We start from the raw sequence: 23,059 nt of genomic DNA on the forward strand, positions 1-23,059 counted from the left end.
GTGTATTATTCACACTATCTCAGGGCCATTTATCATTTTTATCAAGGCTCTTTTTTCCCTTTCAAACCACAAGGTGTTGACTGTGAACAGAATCTATTCCAATCCACTTTATGAGAAGACTTTCGAAAGCAACAGGAACAACACTGTATCAACACACAACTAATTTTACAAAGTGCACACAATGTGCTAGAAATGGTGCTCTGGCACTTTTTTCTTATTTTCTTTCAAGCTCATACCTCTACCTAAAAGCAACTGTGCTTGTGCTTCCAGTTCTCCTCATGAACAGAGTGGGAAGCAGGCAAGCTATTACAGGGTCTCTCCTGAGGTCTTTTCTCACCTTTATATGTTTATAAGGCGGTGGCTTCTTGTCATTCTTTCGATCTTCCTGCAGCTGTCTTAGCTCTTTTTGGGCCTTTAACTCCTCAAACCTTGCTGCAGCTTCCTGAAGAGCTAAGAAAACATACAGCACAGTCACTTAATCTCTGGGTAGTGTTACTTATTCCGCTTTTTCCCCCTTTTAAGTTGGAGAAAATTCATGTTTTAGACAAAAATCTAAGACATATATATGATTTCTATTTTCTAGTAAGTTATAGTCCCCAGAGTGTTCATATATGGCATTAAAATAAAACATAATCCATAATTAAGTGGCACTATACAGACTACCAGTGTCAGAGGAAAACTTAAAACAAAAAACAAAAACAGCTAAATAATTTGAAAAAGCCCACATATAACATCTCCTAACAACAACTAGACTGCATCTGCTCAGCAAAGTCACTGCCTTGAAGCCTTTTTCCTCAGTTCTGAGTTTTCTGCTTCCACAAATAATGTGCCTCCTAGGTGTCCAGGTAACATGCTGTGTTCCTTTGGAAGAAATTAAAATTTGAAGTTTTCTTTTCCTTCTTCCCTATTCTCTGGAGCACCTATCCTACTCTTCTCCTAAAGCTCATTCTGTAAATATCAGTTATTAGCCTAATACAAAGATAGATCTTTGCAGCTAATCTGCATTCAAGTCCTGAACTTTCATATGTTTAAAAGATTGTAGTGTCTGAAAAGTCTGAAAAAAATCTTAATCTCATTCTTCTCCACTTAAAACAAAATTTTAATCCATTATTCTTGACTCAGGTTAAAAACTCTTTAAAGAATTCCAAATTTTCCCACTTTCCTCTCTGTAGTTTTCCCCAAGCTCTGCCAATTTCTTTAAAGAAAATCTCCCCTCTAATCCACACCCCTTTCTCCATTTCCTTGTCACCATCTAGCAGACTTGATGTTGCCTGGAGTTGTTCCCTCCTTCATTCATCCTATTATTCAGCATGTCCTACCTAGTTTATCTACTTAATGTCTACCTAGTACCCATCATCCTCTCGACTCCATGCACTATTCTCTGTGACAGTCTCATTATCTCTGCCTGAAATCACTAAATCAGCCATCTCGCTGACATTCCTGGCTACAACCTCTCACTTTCTATGGTCCTGACATTCTAGTCAGACTGAGATTTCTAAAACTCTGCTCTGACCATGTAACTTAGCCACCTTTTCAGTAAAACAGTCCATTGTTGCCCCAGTCCCGTGCTTAAACCACAGCACATACTTGGAGGTCACCAACTCATCATGTTCGACTCAATGTGTGCTTTCACACGGGCTGTCTTTTTGTTACAACATTTTAAGTTGTTAACTTCCTCACAGTCAGTGTAGGGGTTAAGAGTTTGGATTCTGGAGCCCAACTATACTAGAGTTTGAAACCTTCCTCTATCACTTACTGGCACTGGAACCTTGTGCAACAAATTTAACCTTTTTGGCCATGCCACGCAGCTTTTGGGATCTTAGTTTCCTGACTAGGGATTGAACCCAGGCCCCTGGCAGTGAAAGCACAGAGTCCTAACCACTGGACCACCAGGGAATTCCCCAAATTTAATTTTTATGTGCTTCAATTTCCTCATCTATAAGATAAAGATAATGGCATCTAACTTATAGGGTTGCTGCAAAGACTTAAAGCAGAAAACAAACTTTGAACAGGGCCTGGCAATCAACAAATGGTAACCGTTATTATAGTTCTTCTTGAAAGTATCACTTAAGAAAGTAGCCATCCACGACTTCCAAACTTTGATCCCCAGCACTGTTTTGCTTCCTCTTGGTCTGCTCCCACAGCATACCATGCACACTTCTGCCATAGCACTCTCAAAGAATGGCATTTTGACTACCGGTATCTGTGTCCAATTCCCCCACAAAACTGTGTGTTCCTTGAAGGCAGAGGCATCCAGCCAGCCTAAGGTCAAGGTACAGAAAGAGCAGAATCGCAGAGCTTCAGCAGGCTCAGACTTGCGATACTGCCTACACTCCTTCATCCCCAGCCTTGATGGTGGCCAGCTCTGTGCAAAGATGTTAGTCACTTGGTCCCTGACCATCTGAGACTATAAGACTCAAGACCCAAACTTCTGTAGTATTAGTACTGATAGTGCATATCTGCACAGAAAGCACACTGTCAACAGGTAAGTGAGGACCCCTGAAATAACATGAGGGAAACAAAACCTCTGTTGAACTTATTCCTTATGGACATCATTCTCATTCCCCATGGACATCATTCTCATTCCCCATCCAGGAAGTTTCACCTGCTTAGAATTTTATTGCACCTTACCAGGAAGTTTCACTTGCTTACAATCCCCTTTTCACCTCACCATGCAAACAAAATCTTATACTTCAATGTCCAAATATATTCAAATAACAAGAGATACCTGTATTGCCTTTCGAAGGACAGCTAAAGGAAGAAGCTAATTATCATTGATGGAATACCAACTATATGCCCTTCAGGATGATTTCTGTATTATCTCCTTGAATTCTCAAAGCAACCCTTACTCATTATATAAGCAGAGAGAATGCTGTCAACCCCTCCTGGCCTCAAATACCCCCTTCCTTCACTGCTAGGCCAGCTTACAAAAACCTCTTTGATTAGAACATTTATGCTCCTTCACCATCTTATGTTGCTCTAGAATTTTGGGTGAATTTTATTTCTTCTCAACAAACTAAACAAACAAACACCTCCTTGGAACAAATGTGGCTCTGCTAGATATTCTAGCCCTTGTCTAGCAAACTGTAGTGTTTATTCTACAAAACAGTTCCAAAGCTCTGGTACTTACCTGATGAGACGCTGACTAAACAGAATTGGTAAGATAAGGAACTTCCCTTAAGGAAATTCTAGTTAAGTAAAGGTTAGGTTCAAAACTAATGAACTACATGGGTCAACTTCTCTGCAAAATCCTGTAGCCACAGCCACATACTGCCCCGGAGGGCAGAACATAGCTGCTAACGGAGCATATATGAATTCTAAAACATACAATTCTAAAAGACAGCAGATACGCGGGCAACAGAGGTCTGTGTTGGCCTGAGAAACAAAAAGGATAGATAAAGTTACCTTTTTTATATGTACCGTCCACTCCTTTGCCCATCTTATCCTTGCTGCTCACATCCCCCTCCATGTAGGGAAAGACTCGGGCCTGGTGAGTCCACAGATAGTCATTAGACCCAAAGAAGAGCACAGGGAACTCGCCCACATCATGTCTCATCTTGTCAATATTGGAAGGTACAGCTCGAGGATGGCAGATCTCAGCTGGCCACCACCTGGGAAAGATGGAAAGAAGGAAGGAAACCTCTGGAAGGCTGCAAGGAGCGAAAAAGAATCCTACTTTTGGGACAGGAATAAGGAAAAGCAATGTCTCTCTAACCCACATTAATGTCTGACCCAGGGCATTCTTACAATCTAACTAGAGAAGAAACAAGCAGTATGTGCCAAAAGGCTGAAGATGCCCACCCTCATGCACATGCTCAAATATACACACACACACTCCCTTAGACTGTTGTTCTACTTCAAGGAATCTATAAAAGGAAATAATTAGAGATATGAACAAAACTTTATGACTATAATGTCTATTGAAGTATTATCTGTAAGAATGAAAACCTGGAAAAATTTTAAATGTTCAACAGTAAGGGAATGACAGACGCTATACAATGAAATACAAATTGGCCTTTGAGAAGGAAACTACTACAACGACTTTTAGGAAGACAATTTGGCATTAGCTATTAAAGCTGGAAATCCTGACCCTGCTATTCATCCTGAGAATGGCCTAAAGAAGCTCCCATGCATGTACACCATGAAACACTGACAAAATATTTAAAGTCCAAATGTGAACGTGAGAATGGATAAATAACTACACCACACTGTATGACTATATAAAGGAACACTGTAGAACAGTGAAGTACGAATGAGCTAGAGCACTGCACTAACCATAATAAATCTCAGGAGCATAACAGTGAATGAAAAAAGCAAGCTGCAGGAAAATACAGCAACAATTCCTTTATATAAAGATCTAAAACATACAGAACAAAACACACATGTGGTAAACCTATATAACCAGGCAAAGAAATAAAAAACACAAAATGCAGTACAAGGTGCCAGTAAAGTACTATTTTTTTCTAAACTGGGAGGTACATACACAAGTGTTTCTTTAAAATCAAGCATGTTATAATATTTTTTGTACATTCCATATCCAATAAAAATAATTTTAAAAAGAAAAAGCAAGAAACAAAACTGGGTACAAACAACAATAAGGCTAATTAATCATGTTGAAGGTGCATGTATTGGTGTGTCTGCAAGTAAATATGCCAAAATGTTAGCGATGTATCTCCTTGTTTGTGAGATTATGGGTTTGTTTTCATTCATAAAGTTCCTACAGAGAATATATATTATTCCTATAACTGCAAAACATAAAGCAAAGTCTTTTTCTTCTATAATGGAAAATTAACGGGGGAGGGGGTGAACCTTGTTTAATCAGACCATTTTTTTTTAAAGTTAAGCATAAGAAACAGAGGCTGGTAAAAGAACTAAGTGCCAGTCTCCTTCATGCTTACTTACCTGTATCGTCCAACTTTTACCCAGACAATTTCCCTGTAATGTGGCTTTTTGCCTGCCTTACAGTCATTGCAATACCAGTTTCCTTCAGGGATATCAATGTTCAGGCATTCACGATGAAAAGCAGCAGGGCAAGAATCACAGCACAGAAGGCTGCCTCCTGTGGGAATCAAAAAATCTGGCACTAGCATCACAAGGCTGCATATAAGGACCCAGCTGAAACAGCTCTTGCTCAGCTCCTAACCAATATTTATCTCCCAGCCAAGGGCTTAGTAATTTAATTATTCAGAAAGACTTTTCTACAAGATTATTCCCTCTCCAATGTACTTGAACCACACCCCTGGGGGTTTGTCAGATTTTACCCTTACTGGCAAAATTAGGTTAGGGCAATGAGGGCAGAAGTAAACCTCTAAAAGTCATATATGTACACACACACACACACACACACACACACACACACACACACACACACACCACACTTCTTCCTCTTCATTAAGAGACAACACACTATAAAGAGAATATCAATGATATACAATGTCAGAGGATAAAGAGCACAAGCTTTAACTGATGTCAGACTTGCGCTCTAAGATCATATGACTTTGGGGAATTCACTTTCTTTGCTGAGTTTTAACTTCTTCAGTGGTAAGGTATTTTCTACAATGAACAATAAATAATCACACCTGTTTGAGAACTAAATAAGCAAATAAATTGCCTAGTAGTGTCTGACACGTAAGTAATCTCCACAAGCTCAGTTCCTTCCCTCTTTTTAAATTACATTTTCATCTTTTTTGTTTGGCACTCTCACAACACCTAAGGGCCCTCTGCAGAATAACATTTATAAATGCATAAACATAATACACAAAAGAACATAGATTATATTTAAATGACCAGGATGTTAGAACGAGAGATTAGACTTATATATGTTTCCCTGCAATGCACAAATAAGATGTAGCAGTAGTAATGATTGGAAACAAGACTTCAAGATATGTACAACAAAATTTACTGGTGACAAAAATCACAGATACTAATGTTCTTTGTAGCCTAAACTTCAGTTAGGTATAAGATCTACCCTCTCCACCCAAGTTTTCTGATACCAGATTAATTATATATATTGCAGTGATGATGAATTTTCACTTCTTAAAAGATTTTTAGGGCTTCCCTGGTGGCGCAGTGGTTGCGTGTCCGCCTGCCAATGCAGGGGAACCGGGTTCGCGCCCCAGTCTGGGAGGATCCTGCGTGCCGCGGAGTGGCTGGGCCCGTGAGCCGTGGCCGCTGGGCCTGTGCGTCCGGAGCCTGTGCTCCGCAACGGGAGAGGCCGCGGCAGAGGGAGGCCCGCATACCACAAAAAAAAAAAAAAAAAAGATTTTTACCCAAAGTGCCTCAATTTACATATCTGAATCTGAAATCCTCATGGTTGCAGATAATAAAGAATTTCAGGTAAAGAGGTTTCACATTTAAGGAATACAATAAATGCCTTATTTATCTTATGCCAGAAATGAGCATGCTTCAAACATGCTAGACTCAAGCACGTAATTCCAAGTTTCATCCTGAAGAGATAGTGAGGGATAAAGTCATAAGCAAGGTATATACTCATGTCCATCTTCTTGGTTTCACTGTGCTTCTCTTTCCTCATAAAAACCTATGAAAAACTTAATTTTCTGACACCCCATCCTTAAACGATTTCTACCGTGCCTTTTCTTTTTCTCAATAATCAAGAGCAGGCTCTTAAAACAAGCTTTGCGGTGTTTGTTTTGTTGGGGACAGGGATGTGCTTTTGAGACCCAACTCCTGCTTTAACTAGAGAAGCTCTCCTTTTACCTGTGCTGTACACTGGAGATTGTACACCTCAGAGTGAGGTTTCATTTGGGAAGAAGGTCTGTTCCTACAAGTTCTAAGAACTTGTTTACTCGATACATATAGCCTGTACTCTATGCTTTCAAAGTCATATTTCGCTATTCTTGTGCATTTTGTGGATGAGGTAAACAATCTTCGCATGGGACATAGAGTGACACAGAGTCACATAAGTGACTGCCCCAACAATGGGATACCTTCTACAACATTCCTCTCTATGCTTAGTTATCTGCCGAGTCAAAATTTGATTAATAACAATTTGCCAACTACATGGCCTTGGTAGAAAAATCTTCCTTTTACTAAGCTGACATTCATGACAACTAGAAATAGGTCATGTACAATAAGGCATTTGAATTAGGCCTTAAAAGAAGGCATGAAAAGAAATCTGGACAGAAGAATAACCAGTGAAGAACGGTCAATGGTGGCAAGCACAACAGTTTGGCAGGGAAGGACATAATGGGATGAGCTAAGGGAGAATATGAAGAAAGAAATTGACAGGATTAGTCTGGGTGATGAGTGGGAGGCAGGCAGAAGGGTCTGTCTGGTGGGAGTAAAGGAAACATATAGGAGAAAGACAGGAAGATGAAAGAGGGAAAACCACATGAACCAAAAGATGAAAAGGTGACATCTGGTAGAAGACAGTAAGAGAAAATAGAGTTTAAACATATTGTTGAATTCTAGGAACCGATTATTTTCAATTTAGCGATTTACCATACTATTACTGTAACACTCGGATAAGCACCTTCGGTTTTCTACTATACATGAACAAACAAATGTCCCAAGACTCTACTCTTTCCTTGTCTTCTAACAGCAGGATAATCCTAGATAATGGGATCAACAGTTCTTAGGCTTTTTGGCCTCACGAATACTTTATAGTTTTGAAAAATAAGGAGATTCCCAGAGAGCTTTTGTTTTTATGGGCTAAAAATATTGATTAATTCATTTAAAAGTAACAATAAATCTATTATGTTAACATAAATCACATTTTTATGAATAACTATATTTTCCAAAATGAACATTTTTTAATAAGCTCAGTGTTTTACATTTTATTTTATTTTTGTTCTTTCTTTTAAATTGAAGTGTAGTTGATTTAGAGTATTTCAGGTGTACAGCAAAGTGATTCACTTCTTTTTCAGATTCTTTTCCATTATAGGTTATTACAAAATACTGAATATAGTTCCCTGTGATATACAGTAGGAACTTGTTTATCTATCTATTTCATATATGTGTACCTGTTACTCCAAAATTCCCAATTTATCCCTTCCCTCCCTTTCCCCTTTGGTAACCGTAAGAGTGTTTTCTATGTCTGTGAGTCTATTTCTGTTTTGTAAATAGGCTCATTTGTATCATTTTTTTAGACTCCCCATATTAGTGATATCATATATTTGTCTTTGACTGACTGACTTCACTTAGTATGATAATCTCTAGGTCTATCCATGTTGCTGCAAATGGCATTATTCATTCTTTTTTATGGCTGAGTAATATTCCATTGTGTGTGCGCGCACACATATATATATACACCACATCTTCCTTCTCCACTCATCTGTTGATGGACACTTAAGTTGCTTCCATACCTTGGCTATTGTAAATAGTGCTATGAACACTAGGGTGCATGTATCTTTTTGAATTAGAATTTTCATCTTTTTTGGACATGTGCCCAAGAGTGGGACTGCTGGATCATATGGTAACTTTATTTTTAGTTTTTTTAAGGAACCTCCATACTGTTCTCCACAGTGGCTGTACTAAATTTTTATTTGGTGATAATTAGAGATTTGCATACAGTTGGAAGGAATATCTCCATAGTGGCTGCACCAATTTACATTCCTATCAACAGTGTAGGAGGGTTCCCTTTTCTCCACACCCTCTTCAGCACTTGTTATTTGCAGACTTTTTGATGATGGCCATTCTGACCAGTGTCAGTGACCATCATATTTCTTTTGCAAACATTTTTGCAAATATTTTTACTTAAATCTGTTGTAAAATGTTGTCTGGTTGATGTATATGAAGAAAATCTGGTCTCTCACAGATAAAAAGTTGGAAAAAGTATTTTAATAACCTGTTCAATAACTACATATTCTTTGATACTATACACTAAAACTTCACAGGGTAAACCTTAGTTGCAGTGTCTAATCTGAAACTGTATCAATATACTAGTGATATGTTACTAATAGTAACTAATGTAACTATTACATTAAAATTCTTTCATTTGTCTTGCACTTTGAATGGATCTTTTACATATGCATGGTTTTTAACATCATGCATAGTTCATGTGGAAAATATTGGTTTGCTGAGTCTGGTAATCTTCCAAATGTTGATCTATTTCGTTATGTAATACTAAAATGTCACATTTATTAATATCCCCATGATTTCATCAGTAAATACTAGGAAGCAGTTAAGCTCAGGGTGGGTAGATGACAGTTTTCCAAAATTCTAATTTTCACTTAAGAACTCAAATTTTATCATTGGCAACAATCTGCCAGTTGTTTTTCCTTGAATTGACAGGCTCCTTTTTATCCATTTTCAAGAAATGTCTGACAAATATCCAAGTATGAAGAGCCATAGTTTTTTAGTAATTTTTAAAATTAATTTATTTTTATTGGAGTATAGCTGATTTACATTTTTAGTAATGTTTAAGACTAAAAATGGTGTTCCATGAACAAGGCAGCCAGTTCAGATTGCAACTCAATTGCATGAGTGCTTTAACTTAAGATAACCACTGGTATACAATAGAACTGCTTTATGTATACTTCCCATTTTATCACACTGAATATTAAAACAATGTTCATATGACAGTTGAGATTTACTACATTTTACTTACTTTTTAAAATCGAGGACATTGTTATGTGAAACGTCCAAGTTTTTACTGCAAGTGTATGGTGACACAGAATTCAATGACTGCTATTACTTGTACAGTTTAGAGCCATCACCTTGATTTGCACTAAGGTGCTAGCAGTTTTACTCACTCTTGGCTTTGCACCATCTGTGCAAATGTCAACAAAGAAAAAAGGCAAGTAACATCTTGGTATTATTATGAAAAGAGTTATGATCTAATGGAGGCTCCGGAAAGGGTCTCTGGATCTTCTCCACTTCCCAAAGATTCATGGATCACATTCTGAGAGCCACTGCTGCAGCTACTAAGTTTTCTTGGGGACTAAGTTTTCATTATGAGTATCCATTATTATGCCACAAGTTAGGACTGCCAACACAAAGGAACCTCTACTCTGAAAACATCTCATTCCACTATGGAATGAAAAACAGTCTAATGCTGAAACTGTTTCATCTCCCCATCTTCACAAAACATGTAAAATTTTTAGAGCCTACTTTCAGCCTCCCAGACATCTACTTTCATTCTAAGAGCGGAATTATAGAATGTTGTATTTAAATGCTATTAAATATCAAAATTGTCTTTAACTTTCTTCTAAACAAAAGACAGGTGGTATAATGATAAACAGGCAGCAGTGTTCACCACAGTTTTATAAGGAACAGATATTATAAAAGCAAAAATGAATGTATGATACAGGAGAACCACAAAGCTAACATATCTAAAACCAAAAACAGCATAGTACTTTGTGCACTAAAACATCCCTAACTACATCAAAATTCCACCCACATGACTGCACTTAATACTCTATTTATTCTATATTAGCACCATAGTTTGAGGATTACAACTATGTCCTGATGCAAACCCTAGTCGTGTTACATAAATCTTAAGAGCAACAACAGCAACAACAACAAAAAAGTTCCGACTGACCATTTTCAGTCATATAAAGGAGTCATAAAACTTCTTTTATGGCTTTAGCACTATTTAGTATATCCCAATTTCTCAAAAGGGATGCTAATTCAATTACACATGTTGACTCTTTTTAAAATTAGTCCTTCGGAATGTTCATAACCAGCCAAATTTTCATGAAATTGCATCACCAATAAGTAGATCTTAAAAAACAGAAAAGTCAAGGAAATTGTTTCCCCCAAATTACTAATCAACAAAATTTAGTCAATTTGAAAAGGAAATGAAAAAACTGTATAAGAGAACTGGTGCCACCCTCAACACCAGAAAACAGGGGAGCAATGTCCACAAAAGTTTTGGAAAAAGAACAAGCAGTCTAAAATCTTATAGTAACCCAATGTGTGCTTCTAGAACAGAGGCAAATGAAGAACAGTCTCAAGAAGAGAAATGTAGGACCTGTGGGTGTTTCTCAGAAGTTCAGCCAACCAAGAGAAAAATTTAAATAAGGAATTCAGAACTACAAGCACCACAGTAAACAGACTGGTGGAGTACTAAATCCTCCACTGAACAAAATAGCAAAAATCAGGCTGTGAGGAACGGAAAGGAAAGAAAATGTTTAAGAAGGATAATATTGACTTTGCTCTAAATTAGGAGAAGTATGTTTTTTTGTTGTTTGTTTGTTTGTTTGTTTTTGCGGTACGCGGGCCTCTCACCGCTGTGGTCTCTCCCGTTGCGGAGCACAGGCTCCGGACGCGCAGGCTCAGCGGCCATGGCTCACGGGCCTAGACACTCCGCGGCATGTGGGATCTTCCCAGACCGGGGCACGAACCCGCGTCCCCTGCATCGGCAGGCGGACTCCCAACCACTGCGCCACCAGGGAAGCCCGAGAAGTATGTTTTAAGTAGGGGTTGGAGGGGGGGAGATACAGATAAAGACATAAAATTTATTTGTCCTCCACTGAAGACCTTGTAGGAACTATTATCCCTTACAGTGAGAAAATATTTAACAGAAGTTCATAAATTCTTTTACTTTCACTTTGTTTATTCCCTTTAAACTAATATAAAATTGATTTTAGAAAAACCACACACAATTACCTGATAACAGCATCTTCTAGACTTGTTCCTATCCAGATATCTACTCCCTCTATCTGCTTATATGCACATATGTCTGGAATATTATCACTTAATATTAAGCAATGGTTTTTTCTGATGTAGGACTTGGGGTTATTTAGGGTTTTAAAAATTTCTTTCTTATTTTATTTTTTTTACCTCCAGTTCATTTTTTACTTTTTTCCCCAGCTTTATTGAGATATAATTAACATATAATATTGTGTAAACTTAAAGTGTACAAATATATGTACTTGATATGTGTATATACTGTGAAGTGATCACCACAATAAGATTAGGTAACATATTCAACAACTCACACAGTTACAATTTTAAGGGGTGTGTGTGTGAGTGAGAGAGAGAGAGAGAACTCTGAAGATCTACTCTCACAGCAACTTTCAAATATACAATACAGTATTGTTAACTATAGTCACCATGCTGTGTATTACATCCCCCAAATTTATTCATCTTATAACCATTTGACCACATTCCCCATTTTCTAAGAACAATTTTGTTCCCTTTCTCTTTTCTTTAAATTGCTTCAATTGTTTATCATTTTGTTAACATTAAATCATTATTCAAAATAACAAAAATAAAACCCTCTCTATTGGGGAACAAAACCACTGTACTGTTATGTTATCAATAGTTAAGGACATCACTTCCCAGTATTTCTTCTAATGGCAATGTGAAGAAAACTATACTTTTGTTTCAATTAAAATACTGCATTCATCTCTTTTTAGACTATTCATACTTCAAGAAGTCATGTCTTACCTTCTGAGCATACAAAACACCAGCTAACATTAACATGCTCATGATTTCGGCAGCCACGTCTGGGGGTAAAGTGATTAGGGCAGATGATGCTATTGGATGCAAGGATCTTTGACCCAGCAGCCAGGCAAAAGTCATTGGCATGGTATGCCACTGGGCAGCGGACACAGCGCATCAGTCGACCTAAAAATAAGAGAAGCAGAAAAACCAGGGAGAGACAAAAGAAAAAGGGATTAAACATAAAAACGATGTGAGTTATTCAAGTTTATTTGCTAGCGCTGGGAAAATGCCACAAACAAATGGAAGTACTACTAGATCAAGAGACCTTAAACACCCAATTCCCTAAGAAAAGCTCAGATGGGAACTATATGATAAATGGCCTTAAGGAGTCTGATCCCACAACAGTAAGTGAGTCTACCTCAACAAGAATAAGCCCTACTCAAACCACTGTCCTGACTGGAAAATGGAATCAGCTGCAGACGAAACGGTGGGGGGTGGGGGTGGAGGTTGGTGTGTGTGTACAATCAGATTAAAAGACCAGATGGGAGAAACACTAATGCTTGCTTTCCTTGGCTGGTACTCTGTGATTCTTAAAGCCTTTTAGGTGAATGAATGAACCTCCACCCCGCCATGAGATATATCCTCTAACATACTTTACCAACTAAAAACCACTACCAAACCACCCCAATGCTACCTACAATAGCAACTGAAAAGGAGAAGGTAGCTGATTGTTAAGCTGCAATTTTGATCAAGGATGTTACTGTACTTAAGACTGACAAGATCTATAATGCCAGGAAATCATCTTACAGAAGATATCTCCAGTCTGATTAAAAGAAAAGTCAACACTGCCACATTTTTCCTGCCCAATCCCCTTTGGAAGAAGTGGGCTCTTTGGGCATACAAGCATTTAATAGTAGAGATACAATATTTGGCTTTCAGAGAAATCAGTAAGAGACCCACTAGTACTGAGCAGAAAGAAATGATTGGGGCTTCCCTAGAGGTGCGGTGGTTAAGAATCCGCCTGCCAATGCAGGGGACACGAGGTCAAGCCTTGGTCCGGGAAGACCCCCCTTGCCGCAGAGCAACTAAGCCCGTGCGCCACAACTACTGAGCTGCTCTCTAGAGCCCACGTGCCACAACAACTGAGCCTGTGTGCCACAACTACTGAAGCCTGCGTGCGCCTAGAGCCTGTGCTCCGCAGTAAGAGAAGCCACCGCAATGAGAAACCCACCACAATGAAGAGCAGCCCCCGCTCGCCACAACTAGAGAAAGCCCACACGCAGCAACAAAGACCCAACGCAGCCAAAAATTTAAAAAATCAATAAATTTATTTTTAAAAAAAAGAAAAGAAAGAAATGATTGTTTTCCCACTGGGAATGGATTTAGAAACTTGAGTTTATCTGCACCCACATAATAGTTTTGGAAACCTCAGCTCTCAAGCTAACCATGAAGCAGGAAAAAATTTTCTGGATAGGAATTTCCATTTTAAAAAATAAAACAAATCAGCACAAAACAAAAACCTCAATTCTGCCCTATATGCATGTCTGAATGATATCACATCTGACAACCATACATATAAGGGCCCACAGAAGAAGAATATACTTTATTCTGATGAAGGAAGACATCCAGCAGAGGAAAGTCCCTGGCGGTCCGGTGGTTAGGATGCTGTGCTTTCACTGCAGAGGGCGCAGGTTCAATCCCTGTTTGGAGAACTAAGATCCCACAAGCCACATGGCGCGGTGCGGAACAGAACAAAACAAAACAAGATGTCCAGCAGAACACCTTTTCAAACTAAATGTCACATGAATTCCAAATATTTAAAACTACCACATAATGCCGGGGGTTCCATAAAGCACATGTAAAATGTGGTGACTGCTAAATTTGTCCATTACTCTCTTATCTCTCACATAAAATGCTGGTACTCTGACAAAAGCTAGAGGCTATGAGGAGATATGCCAGATAGCATCTGAAACATCCATTGCCAAAGAGACCGAGGTTCTATAATTAGATTGGTCTACACAAGAAACCCATACCTTTAGATGCAGAAACACTGGCTGGATTAGCAGCATGGCAGGTTATACATATGTGGAGGGAACACCGGAAGCCCTTGTTCTGCAAGACAGTGGGTGGATATTTCTGGACACACTCTTCATGGTAAAACTTTCCACATAAGGGCAGAAGGCACCTTTTAACATCTTCCCCACTCTGCTTGCATACAAAACAGGTATGTATTCCTAGGAAACAGGAAGAAACAAATTAATACTAACTGAAGAATTCACTCAATGCTAAACCATTAGGTGAAAAGTTAGTGAGTACAAAATTCTGCACCAAATTCCAACATGGGGTGGGGGTGGAGGGTGCCCACACCACAAAGCAATTCTCTGATACCAGCTGGTATCCTACGATTCAACTCAATTCTGACACTATCTACTTGGAGATAATATCAGATCCCACAAATTAAGTAAGGGTTCAGTCCTACAAGACTGCCTCCCACCCCAACCCTTACCAGTTGTAAGTCAAGGCTGTCATCTGTACTTCTGACCAACTGGCTATAAATCAGAGGTTGGGTTCAATTAACTTGCAAGAGTGGGTCACAGAACTCAGAGAAACACTTTACTTACCAGATCATCAGTTTACTAAAAAATGATGTAGTTCAGGAACAGCTAGTTAAAAGAAATGCATAGAGTAAGATATAGGGAAAGGGCTCAGAGCTTCCAGGGCCTCTCCAAGCACGCCACTCTCCCCTAATCTCCATATGTTCACCAACCCAAAAGCTCTCCAAACCCCATCCTTTTGGGTTTTAATGGAGGCCACATTACATAGGCGTGATTGATTAAATCACTGGCAATTGAGGACTAATCCAACCTCCAGCACTCTACCCTCCAAAAAGGTCAGGGGGAGATGGAAACTTCTAATCACATGGTTGGTTCTCCTGGCAACCAGCTCCCATCCTTAGCTAGTTCCAAAAGTCATCTCTCATTAACATAAAAAAAGACATACATCTTTATAGCCCTCATCACTTAGGAAATTTCAAGGGTTTCAGGAGCTCTGTGCCAGAAACTGGACAAAGACCAAACATGTATTTATTAAAAATCACAATATCATAGTGAAGAACATTATAATAGACTGATCAGGATGACAACACGAACCTACTGAACAATCTTAATATCACTATTAAGTGGGAAATTTAATACATGCTTGCTGATGTGATGCTATAAAGAAGTACACATCCCCCACAAAGTATTCTTGCCAAAGGAAAATTGACTTGACCTGATCCAGCCTCTAGATCTAACTACAAGTTTCCAGGAAATACGGAGGACAGAGGAACAAGTTAAAGGGACACCTCAAGGATGCAATCAGCCAAATTTAGAATTTAGAAAACTTGGCAGACAAATGACCACTGTCTCAAGAAATAAAGAACATTAAAAAATTGGGTGAGGGGTCCCTCAAATATGTGCAGTTATTGGGATCCAGCAATAAGGTTTGTCATGTAGGGGTGACAAGTAAGGTCTGACTTAGCACAGGCCCAGCAGGGAAGCCACATTTGGATACTGAGCACTTAAAATGGCACTAGTCTAAATTGAGATGTGTAGTCAGTGTCAATACACGTTGGAGTTTGAAGACCTAGCACATAAAAAAGAATGTAAAAAATTTCAGTCATTTTCATATTAATTATATGCTGACATATTTTGAATATATTGGGTTAAATAAAACATATTTTTGTTGTTAAAAAAACAAAAAAAAATTGGGTGAGGGGAATAGTACTGTTGTAGATTAAGAGAAGTTTAAGAGATGAATTTTTTTATTAAAAAACTATACAGGGACATTATTTGGATCTTGATTCAAAACACTATAAAACAACATATTTTGAGACAAAGTGGGAAAATTTGAAAGTGGGACAGGGTAGTTGATGACACACAGGAGTCACTGTATACAATGGATATATATTTTTAAAGTGTGAAAAAAATATGCTAGTTACATATATTTTGAACTATATGAGTAAAATGAGGCAAGAAGTTGATAACTACTGAAGCTAAGTGATAAATATGTTGAGATTCTTTATACTGTTCTCTCTACTTCTGTATATGTCTGAGGATTTCTGTAATAAAAAGTTTAAGAGAAAAAAAAAAAAAATTCTACCTCTCACTGGGAAGCAAAACAATGTAAGGGAAAGAGCCCAGGCTTGAGAGACAAGACAGACCTGAACACGAATCCTGCCTTTGGCACCTGCTGAAAATAGGAACACAGTAAAATAATCCACCTCATCTTTATAAACAGTGAGATCACCAACTAATAATAATTTTAGAAAAAAATTTTGAATAAGTATTTGAAAAGAAGCAATCTACTGCCTGATACTGAATAACTGGCAGCCAATACTTAACTGGAGTAGCCTAAATTATGGTGTGGTCATCCTACTATAGGAAAACAGGGTGACCCAGAAGAAATAAGAAATGACTCCTTTATTCTTACTCTATACATCTTTACTAAAACTAGGTTAAAATTTTCTACCCTCAAAAATAATAACCTCTCTTTACCTCACATAACATATAAAACTTAATTCAATATAGATCACAGACTTAAATGTGAAACCTAAAATTAAAAAAATTTCAGAAGAAAACAAAATCTTTGTGACATTGGGTTAAGCAAGATTTCTTAACCTAAGTCCATTAAAACAATTTGATAAACTAGACTTCATCAAAATTAAAATCTTCTGCTCTTCAAAAGATACCATTAAGAAAATTAGAAAATAAGCCACAGATTGGGAGAATAATTTGGAAAGTATATATCTGATAAAGGACTTGTAGCCAGAATACATATAAAGAACTCTTAAAACTCAATAGTAAGAAAACAACCCAGGACTTCCCTGGTGGTGCAGTAGTTAAGAATGCACCTGCCAAGGCAGGGAACACGGGTTCGAGCACTCTGGTCCAGGAAGATCCCACATGCCATGGAGCAACTAAGCCCAATGCACCAAAACTACTGAGCCTGCACTCTAGAGCCCGCGAGCCACAACTACTGAAGCCCGCGCCTAGAGCCTGCGCTCCACAACAAGAGAAAACCACAATGAGAAGCCCACACACCGCAATGAAGAGTAGCCCCTGCTCACCAACTAGAGAAAACCCACGCACAGCAACAAAGACCCAACATAGCCATAAATACATAAATAAATTTATAGGGGGGAAAAAACCCAAATTAAAAAAAAATTTTGAACATTCTTCCTCAAAGAAGACAGAAAAACAAGCACATAAAAAGATGTGCAACATCATTCATCATTAGTGAAATGCACATTAAAACCACAATAAAATGCCACTACACATCTGTCAGAATGGCTAAAATTAAAAAGACTGACAATACCAAACGTTGATGAAGATGTGGCAGAATTAAAACTCTCACACACTGCTGATGGGAATATAAAATGGTACAAACACTTTGGATGTTCCTTAAAAAGTCAAGCCTACCATATGCAGCCATTCTGCTGTTAGATATTTACACAACAGAAAAGAAAGTGTACCCATACAAAGGATACACAGTGCTTTATTTATAATAGCCAAACCTGAGAACTATCCAAATGTACATCAATAGATGAGTGGATAAACAAACTCTTATATCCATACAATGGAATACCACTTGGCAATAAAAAGAATGAATTCTCAATACCTGCAACAATGTTGTTTAATCTCAAAGTAACTATGCTGAGTGATGGTTTCAAAGGTGAAGTACACAAACACACACCAAAACATCATCAAAGTATACACTTTGTGTAGTTTACTGTACATCAATTACACCTCAACAAAGCTGTTTTAAGAAAGAGAATGAATTACTGATACACACATCAACACAGATGAGTCTCAAAAACATTATGCTGAGCCAGACACAAACTCCAAAAAAAAAGGTAAATCTAATGTGCTCTGAACAGAAAGCAGATCACTGTTTAACCTGAAATTGATGATGGGGGTGAAGGGGTAAGGTGCAAAAAAGACTGACTGGGTCTGATCACAAAGGAACTTTCTGGTGTGGGTGTATACATTTTATCGAAACCTATCAAAACATACATTAAAAGGGGTACATTTATAGTAGGCAAATTGCACTTCAATTAAGTTGATTTTTTTAAAAAATAGTTCTGCCTTAGATTAGCCTGGTTGAGAGAATACCACATCATAATAAAGATGAGACTAGCAAAACTGGATCACTGGTACAAAAGGCAAGAAGATCTCTCTAAATGGTTATCATCAAAAAATCCACAAACAATAAATGCTGGAGAGGGTGTGGAGAGAAGGGAACCCTCCTACACTGTTGGTGGGAATGTAAATTGGTACAGCCACTATGGAGAACAATACGAAGGTTCCTTAAAAACTAAAACTAGAACCACCATATCATACTGCAATCCCACTCCTGGGCATATATCTGGAGAAAACATGGTCTGAAAGTATACATGCAACCCAATCTTGACTGCAGCACTAGCAGTGATAGCCAAGACATGGAAGCAACCTAAATGTCCATCAACAGAAGAATGGATAAAGAAGATGTGGTACATATATACAATGGAATATTCCTCAGCCATTAAAAAGAATGAAATAATGCCATTTGCAGCAACATGGATGGACCTGGAGATTAAGAGAAAGACAAATATCATACGATATCGCTTATATGAGAAATCTAAAAAAAATGATACAAATGAACTTATTTACAAAACAGAAACAGACTCACAGACTTAGAGAAGGAACTTATGGTTACCAGGAGGGAAGAGTTGGGGGGAGGGATAGTTAGGGAGTTTGGGATTGACACTGTACTCACTGCTATATTTAAAATTTGAAAAAGAATAGATACATGTATATGTATAACTGAATCACTTTGCTGTACAACTGATATAACACAACATTGTTAATCAACTATACTCAAATATAAAATAAGAAGTTAAAAAAATTTTTTTAAAAAAAAGAAGAAGATCTTTCTAAGAAAATTAGGGCAATAGAGACATGCACATATCTAAAATTTGTTTCTAAATTTTATTTACAGGGCCGGGACACCGTATGGCACATAATGATCAAAAGCAAAACGTGTGTAGAAGGCAAAATAACCCCACAATTATCTTGTCTTCCAGATTTTGCTCCTACACTGCTGAAAGTGGTAGCAGAAAGATGAAATAACTCAATCTGACATGGCCATCTATTTACAGACACAAGTTAATTTCATCTCTTATTTCCCACAGGGGCTAGTCTAAGCCTACACTCTTCCCTTCAGGTTATAAACAATTTTTTTCCACCGTTCTCACCAAGCCAAGGAAAAACTTCAGTGTTCATCTCCCTCACAATTACATGGTACATTCCCTTTTAATCTTTTTATCTCTTCAAGATTATCCTCTCTTGTCTCTGTGACTGTACTCCAATTATTCCCCCTCCTGTTACAGAAATTTATTTCCCTACACAATTCTTAACCTTCATCCTACTCAAGATGTTCTTCCTCCTGACCCTCTAACATCCTCCCTTCAGCTACTGCTCCCTTTTCCACTGAAGTCAAGCTTCTGTAAGAAATAGTGTATACTGCTACCCATTCATCTTTCAGTCTGGTTTAGTAAGGCACTCTCTCACTGCCAAATACAATAGATCCCCTTTTCACTCTAGAACCTCCTTGGTCTGTTTGCCCCATCTGCCTCTGCTGATGACACCCCATTGCCATGGCTTCACAGACATTCTTTCTTGAGTTGCTCCTCCTCACCCTTCAGTAGCCCCTTTTAAGTGGGTATCCCCCAGTAGTGTCATTAGACCTCTTCTCACTCTACAGATGCTTCCTCTTTGGGCAGCATCATGCACACCTACGGCTTTAATGACTTACGAGCATAAAATCTTTACTGTCAACCCTAATTTCTTTACTACTTTCATACTGTAACATCCATTCATAATGCTGAAAAAAGAGCAATCTCCTTAGCACAGCTGTGAGGTGCTTTACAGGCTGGTCTCATCTGACCATTCCTAGTTTCTGACCCAATCCGTATATTGTCACAAAATAGCTCTCTTCTTTTTGCTAAACAGTTTTACTGATGTATAATATACACAGAAAAGTGCACACATTCTAAGTTCACAAATAATCATGAAGTGAACACATTTCTTGATCACCACTCAGATCAAGAAACATAAAATATCATCAGTAACCCAGAAGTCCTCCTTGTCACTACCTATGCCTCACCTCTTGCCTAAAATATCTTAAAATATCTTAAACTCCAAACATACTGACTTATATGCTTCCTGTTCCCCAAATATTTCATACTTACTTTATTGGACCTTCTATCCTTCCCCTCCACACACCAATTTCTATTTCTCTCTTAAAACCAAACTCAGATATCTTCCTCTGTAGCACTGGTGCATCTTCATTCACACAGCACTTTAACATTCACAACAACACTTTTTGCACTGTATTATACTATATACATTCATTATTCACTTGAGTTTTTTTGAAGGCAAAGACCACAGAGCACCTATCTCTATGTCTGTAGGAATTAGCCCAGTATTGCCACAAAAAAAGTGTCTCCAATAAATGATTTTTTCCTAAAAAACTTGAAACTCAAACCTTCCTTGGAAGAAGACCTTTCTCTAACTACTTTACCTGTGCGACATTCATTGCAGATAAATTTTCCTCTGGGCATTTCAGTTAATCCAAGGCACTCCAGGTGGAAAGCCCCACAGCACTGAGCCTCACATAATAGCAGCTCACCCAGTTTCTCACAGTTCTGTTAAGAGAAAGAAAACAGATCTGTCTATAGAAAAAGATTTTTTAAAATCCCAAGCAGAAGGTCTTCATTAAAGCAAAAGTTAAGAAGCAGCTTTGCCAGAAACAAAAAATCCCACCATTCATTCAGCTAGTATTTAATGATTACCCCCTCTATGCCAGGTACCACAGGTCCCTGGCTCCCATCATTCTTATATTCTAAGGATACAAAGATACAAGTAAACAATTAAACAAACAAAAGATATCAGAAAATGTAAGTATTTGGGTAGGGCACTCAAACAACAACTTTGGATTGGGTGATTAGGAATGACTTCTTAGACTGGGCTCTGAATGACAAGTCAACCACATGATCTGAAGAAGGGACCAAGAAGGCAGAAAGTACAGAAAGCCCACAGACAAGAAAAAGCATGGCATTCCTATGAATCACAATGAAAGCCAGTGTCATTGGACAAAAGTGAACAAAAGTTATAAGTGGCAGAAACGAAGTAAGAAAAAGGCAAGCAAGGGCCTGACTGTGTGGCCTTACAGATTACGGTACAGAATTGCAGATTTTTTTCTAATTGCAAAGGTGTGCCATTATAATGTGCGCTATACCAAGGGAAGGCTGAAATCAGGTATTCATCTAAAAACAGATCCCTATGACTGCTACATGAAAAATTTCAAGAGTAAAAAGGTGAGAGGAGAAGCAGAGATAATCAAAGAGGTTACTGCAATGGTTCAACCAAGAGATACTGGCCAGCTGGGACTTGGGTCATAACAGTCCAGAAGGGCCCTGATTAAGATTTGAACAATCCCTGAGATACACATAGAACCATATTAAAATCAGAGAGATCACCTTTCTGAGACAATCTCACTAAAACAGGGTGTCAATGATGATACAGCCTTAGGAAATAAAGATCAGAATCTGTTGCTTTTGAAAACATTGTATGATTTATCAAAATTCTGCACATTCCCAACATTTGTTACTTTTCACCCCTCTAATATCCTGACTTGTTTCCCCATATTGATTAGCAGAAAAATGATAAAAATGAAGAAACTCTTATACTTATTCTGTAAGACAAGAAAGGGGGAATGATGGCCAGGCAAGTCTAATATCCTCAAGAACCCAAAGAAACAGAACAGGTCTTGGCCACTTAACATCAAAGCTTAAGTAAGCAAATGAGTAGGAGAGCTTTGGGAATAAAAGGCCAGAGGCAGCCAGGGATTAAGAGGGGACCCCAAGGGATTCTGAGCTAGTCTTTCATGTTTGGCTCTCCCATGATCTACTATTCATGACCAAAAATTGACAAATGCCATAAATGTTACATGTTTTGTTTTGTATATTCAGAGTGCCAGCAACATCAGCTTTCCTGCACAATAAATTCACCTTCATTGCTTAAACAGGAAAACTTCAATTACAGTATGTACTGAGGAATAAATTTTTCAAATTAACCAAATGTTACAGACTAACCCTTTAATTGGGATGACCATGTAATTCATCCTTCAAACTAGGACACTTGAGCATGAAAGGAGGTGCTATTAATAAATTATACAAGCACAACAGATTTAAACAAAGACTGATCCAAACAAACCAGGACCATGGGTTACAATACCTTCTTATATGACAATCTTTGTGGGCTTAACAGCCTCTGAGGAGTAACACTGTTTGGGAGCAGGTCTGAATATAATCAACCTTCTTTATATAGCAGTGAAATGAATAGACAAAGAAACTGAGTTGAAATTATACTGGCCATAATAATATTCTAGGCCTGGGGAAATTTTATTTTTTAGCAGTTTCAATTAGAAAAAAAAAAAAACTAATATTTTCAACTTTTTATATGCCAGTTTTTACGTATTTACAAGGTTAAAATCAAGACCATGAAAAGAGAATATAACCAATGCATCCATTTAATTGACTCTACTCCCAAGTAAAATAAAGGCATTTGACATTAAAGTGGAGGCACATTTCACAGAGAAGCAAGACAACATAGTGGTTAAGACTCAA

The 23,059-nt window shown here is 38.0% G+C and overlaps 1 protein-coding gene across 9 annotated transcripts in view; it reads right to left on the reverse strand.

Moving 5' to 3' along the window:
- Nucleotides 1-38: 38 nt before the first annotated feature.
- Nucleotides 39-23,059, reverse strand: part of NSD1 (nuclear receptor binding SET domain protein 1) — a 121,395-nt gene continuing 98,374 nt past the window's right edge. For 6 of the 9 annotated variants that reach the window (XM_028497864.2, XM_028497862.2, XM_028497869.2 and 3 more), the window contains exons 12-17: nt 20,953-21,076; nt 14,385-14,585; nt 12,355-12,534; nt 4,903-5,059; nt 3,406-3,611; nt 39-450 (exon numbers count right to left, since the gene is read on the reverse strand). In XM_028497864.2, the coding sequence (XP_028353665.1) occupies nt 239-450; nt 3,406-3,611; nt 4,903-5,059; nt 12,355-12,534; nt 14,385-14,585; nt 20,953-21,076 (1,080 nt within the window). In that variant the 3' untranslated portion in view covers nt 39-238. The remainder of the gene's footprint in view (nt 451-3,405; nt 3,612-4,902; nt 5,060-12,354; nt 12,535-14,384; nt 14,586-20,952; nt 21,077-23,059) is intronic. The other 3 variants (XM_028497870.2, XM_028497887.2, XM_055080014.1) reach the window with 2 other exon arrangements.

The sequence above is a fragment of the Physeter macrocephalus genome, chromosome 2 (assembly GCF_002837175.3).
Source record: "Physeter macrocephalus isolate SW-GA chromosome 2, ASM283717v5, whole genome shotgun sequence".
Taxonomy (NCBI): domain Eukaryota; kingdom Metazoa; phylum Chordata; class Mammalia; order Artiodactyla; family Physeteridae; genus Physeter; species Physeter macrocephalus.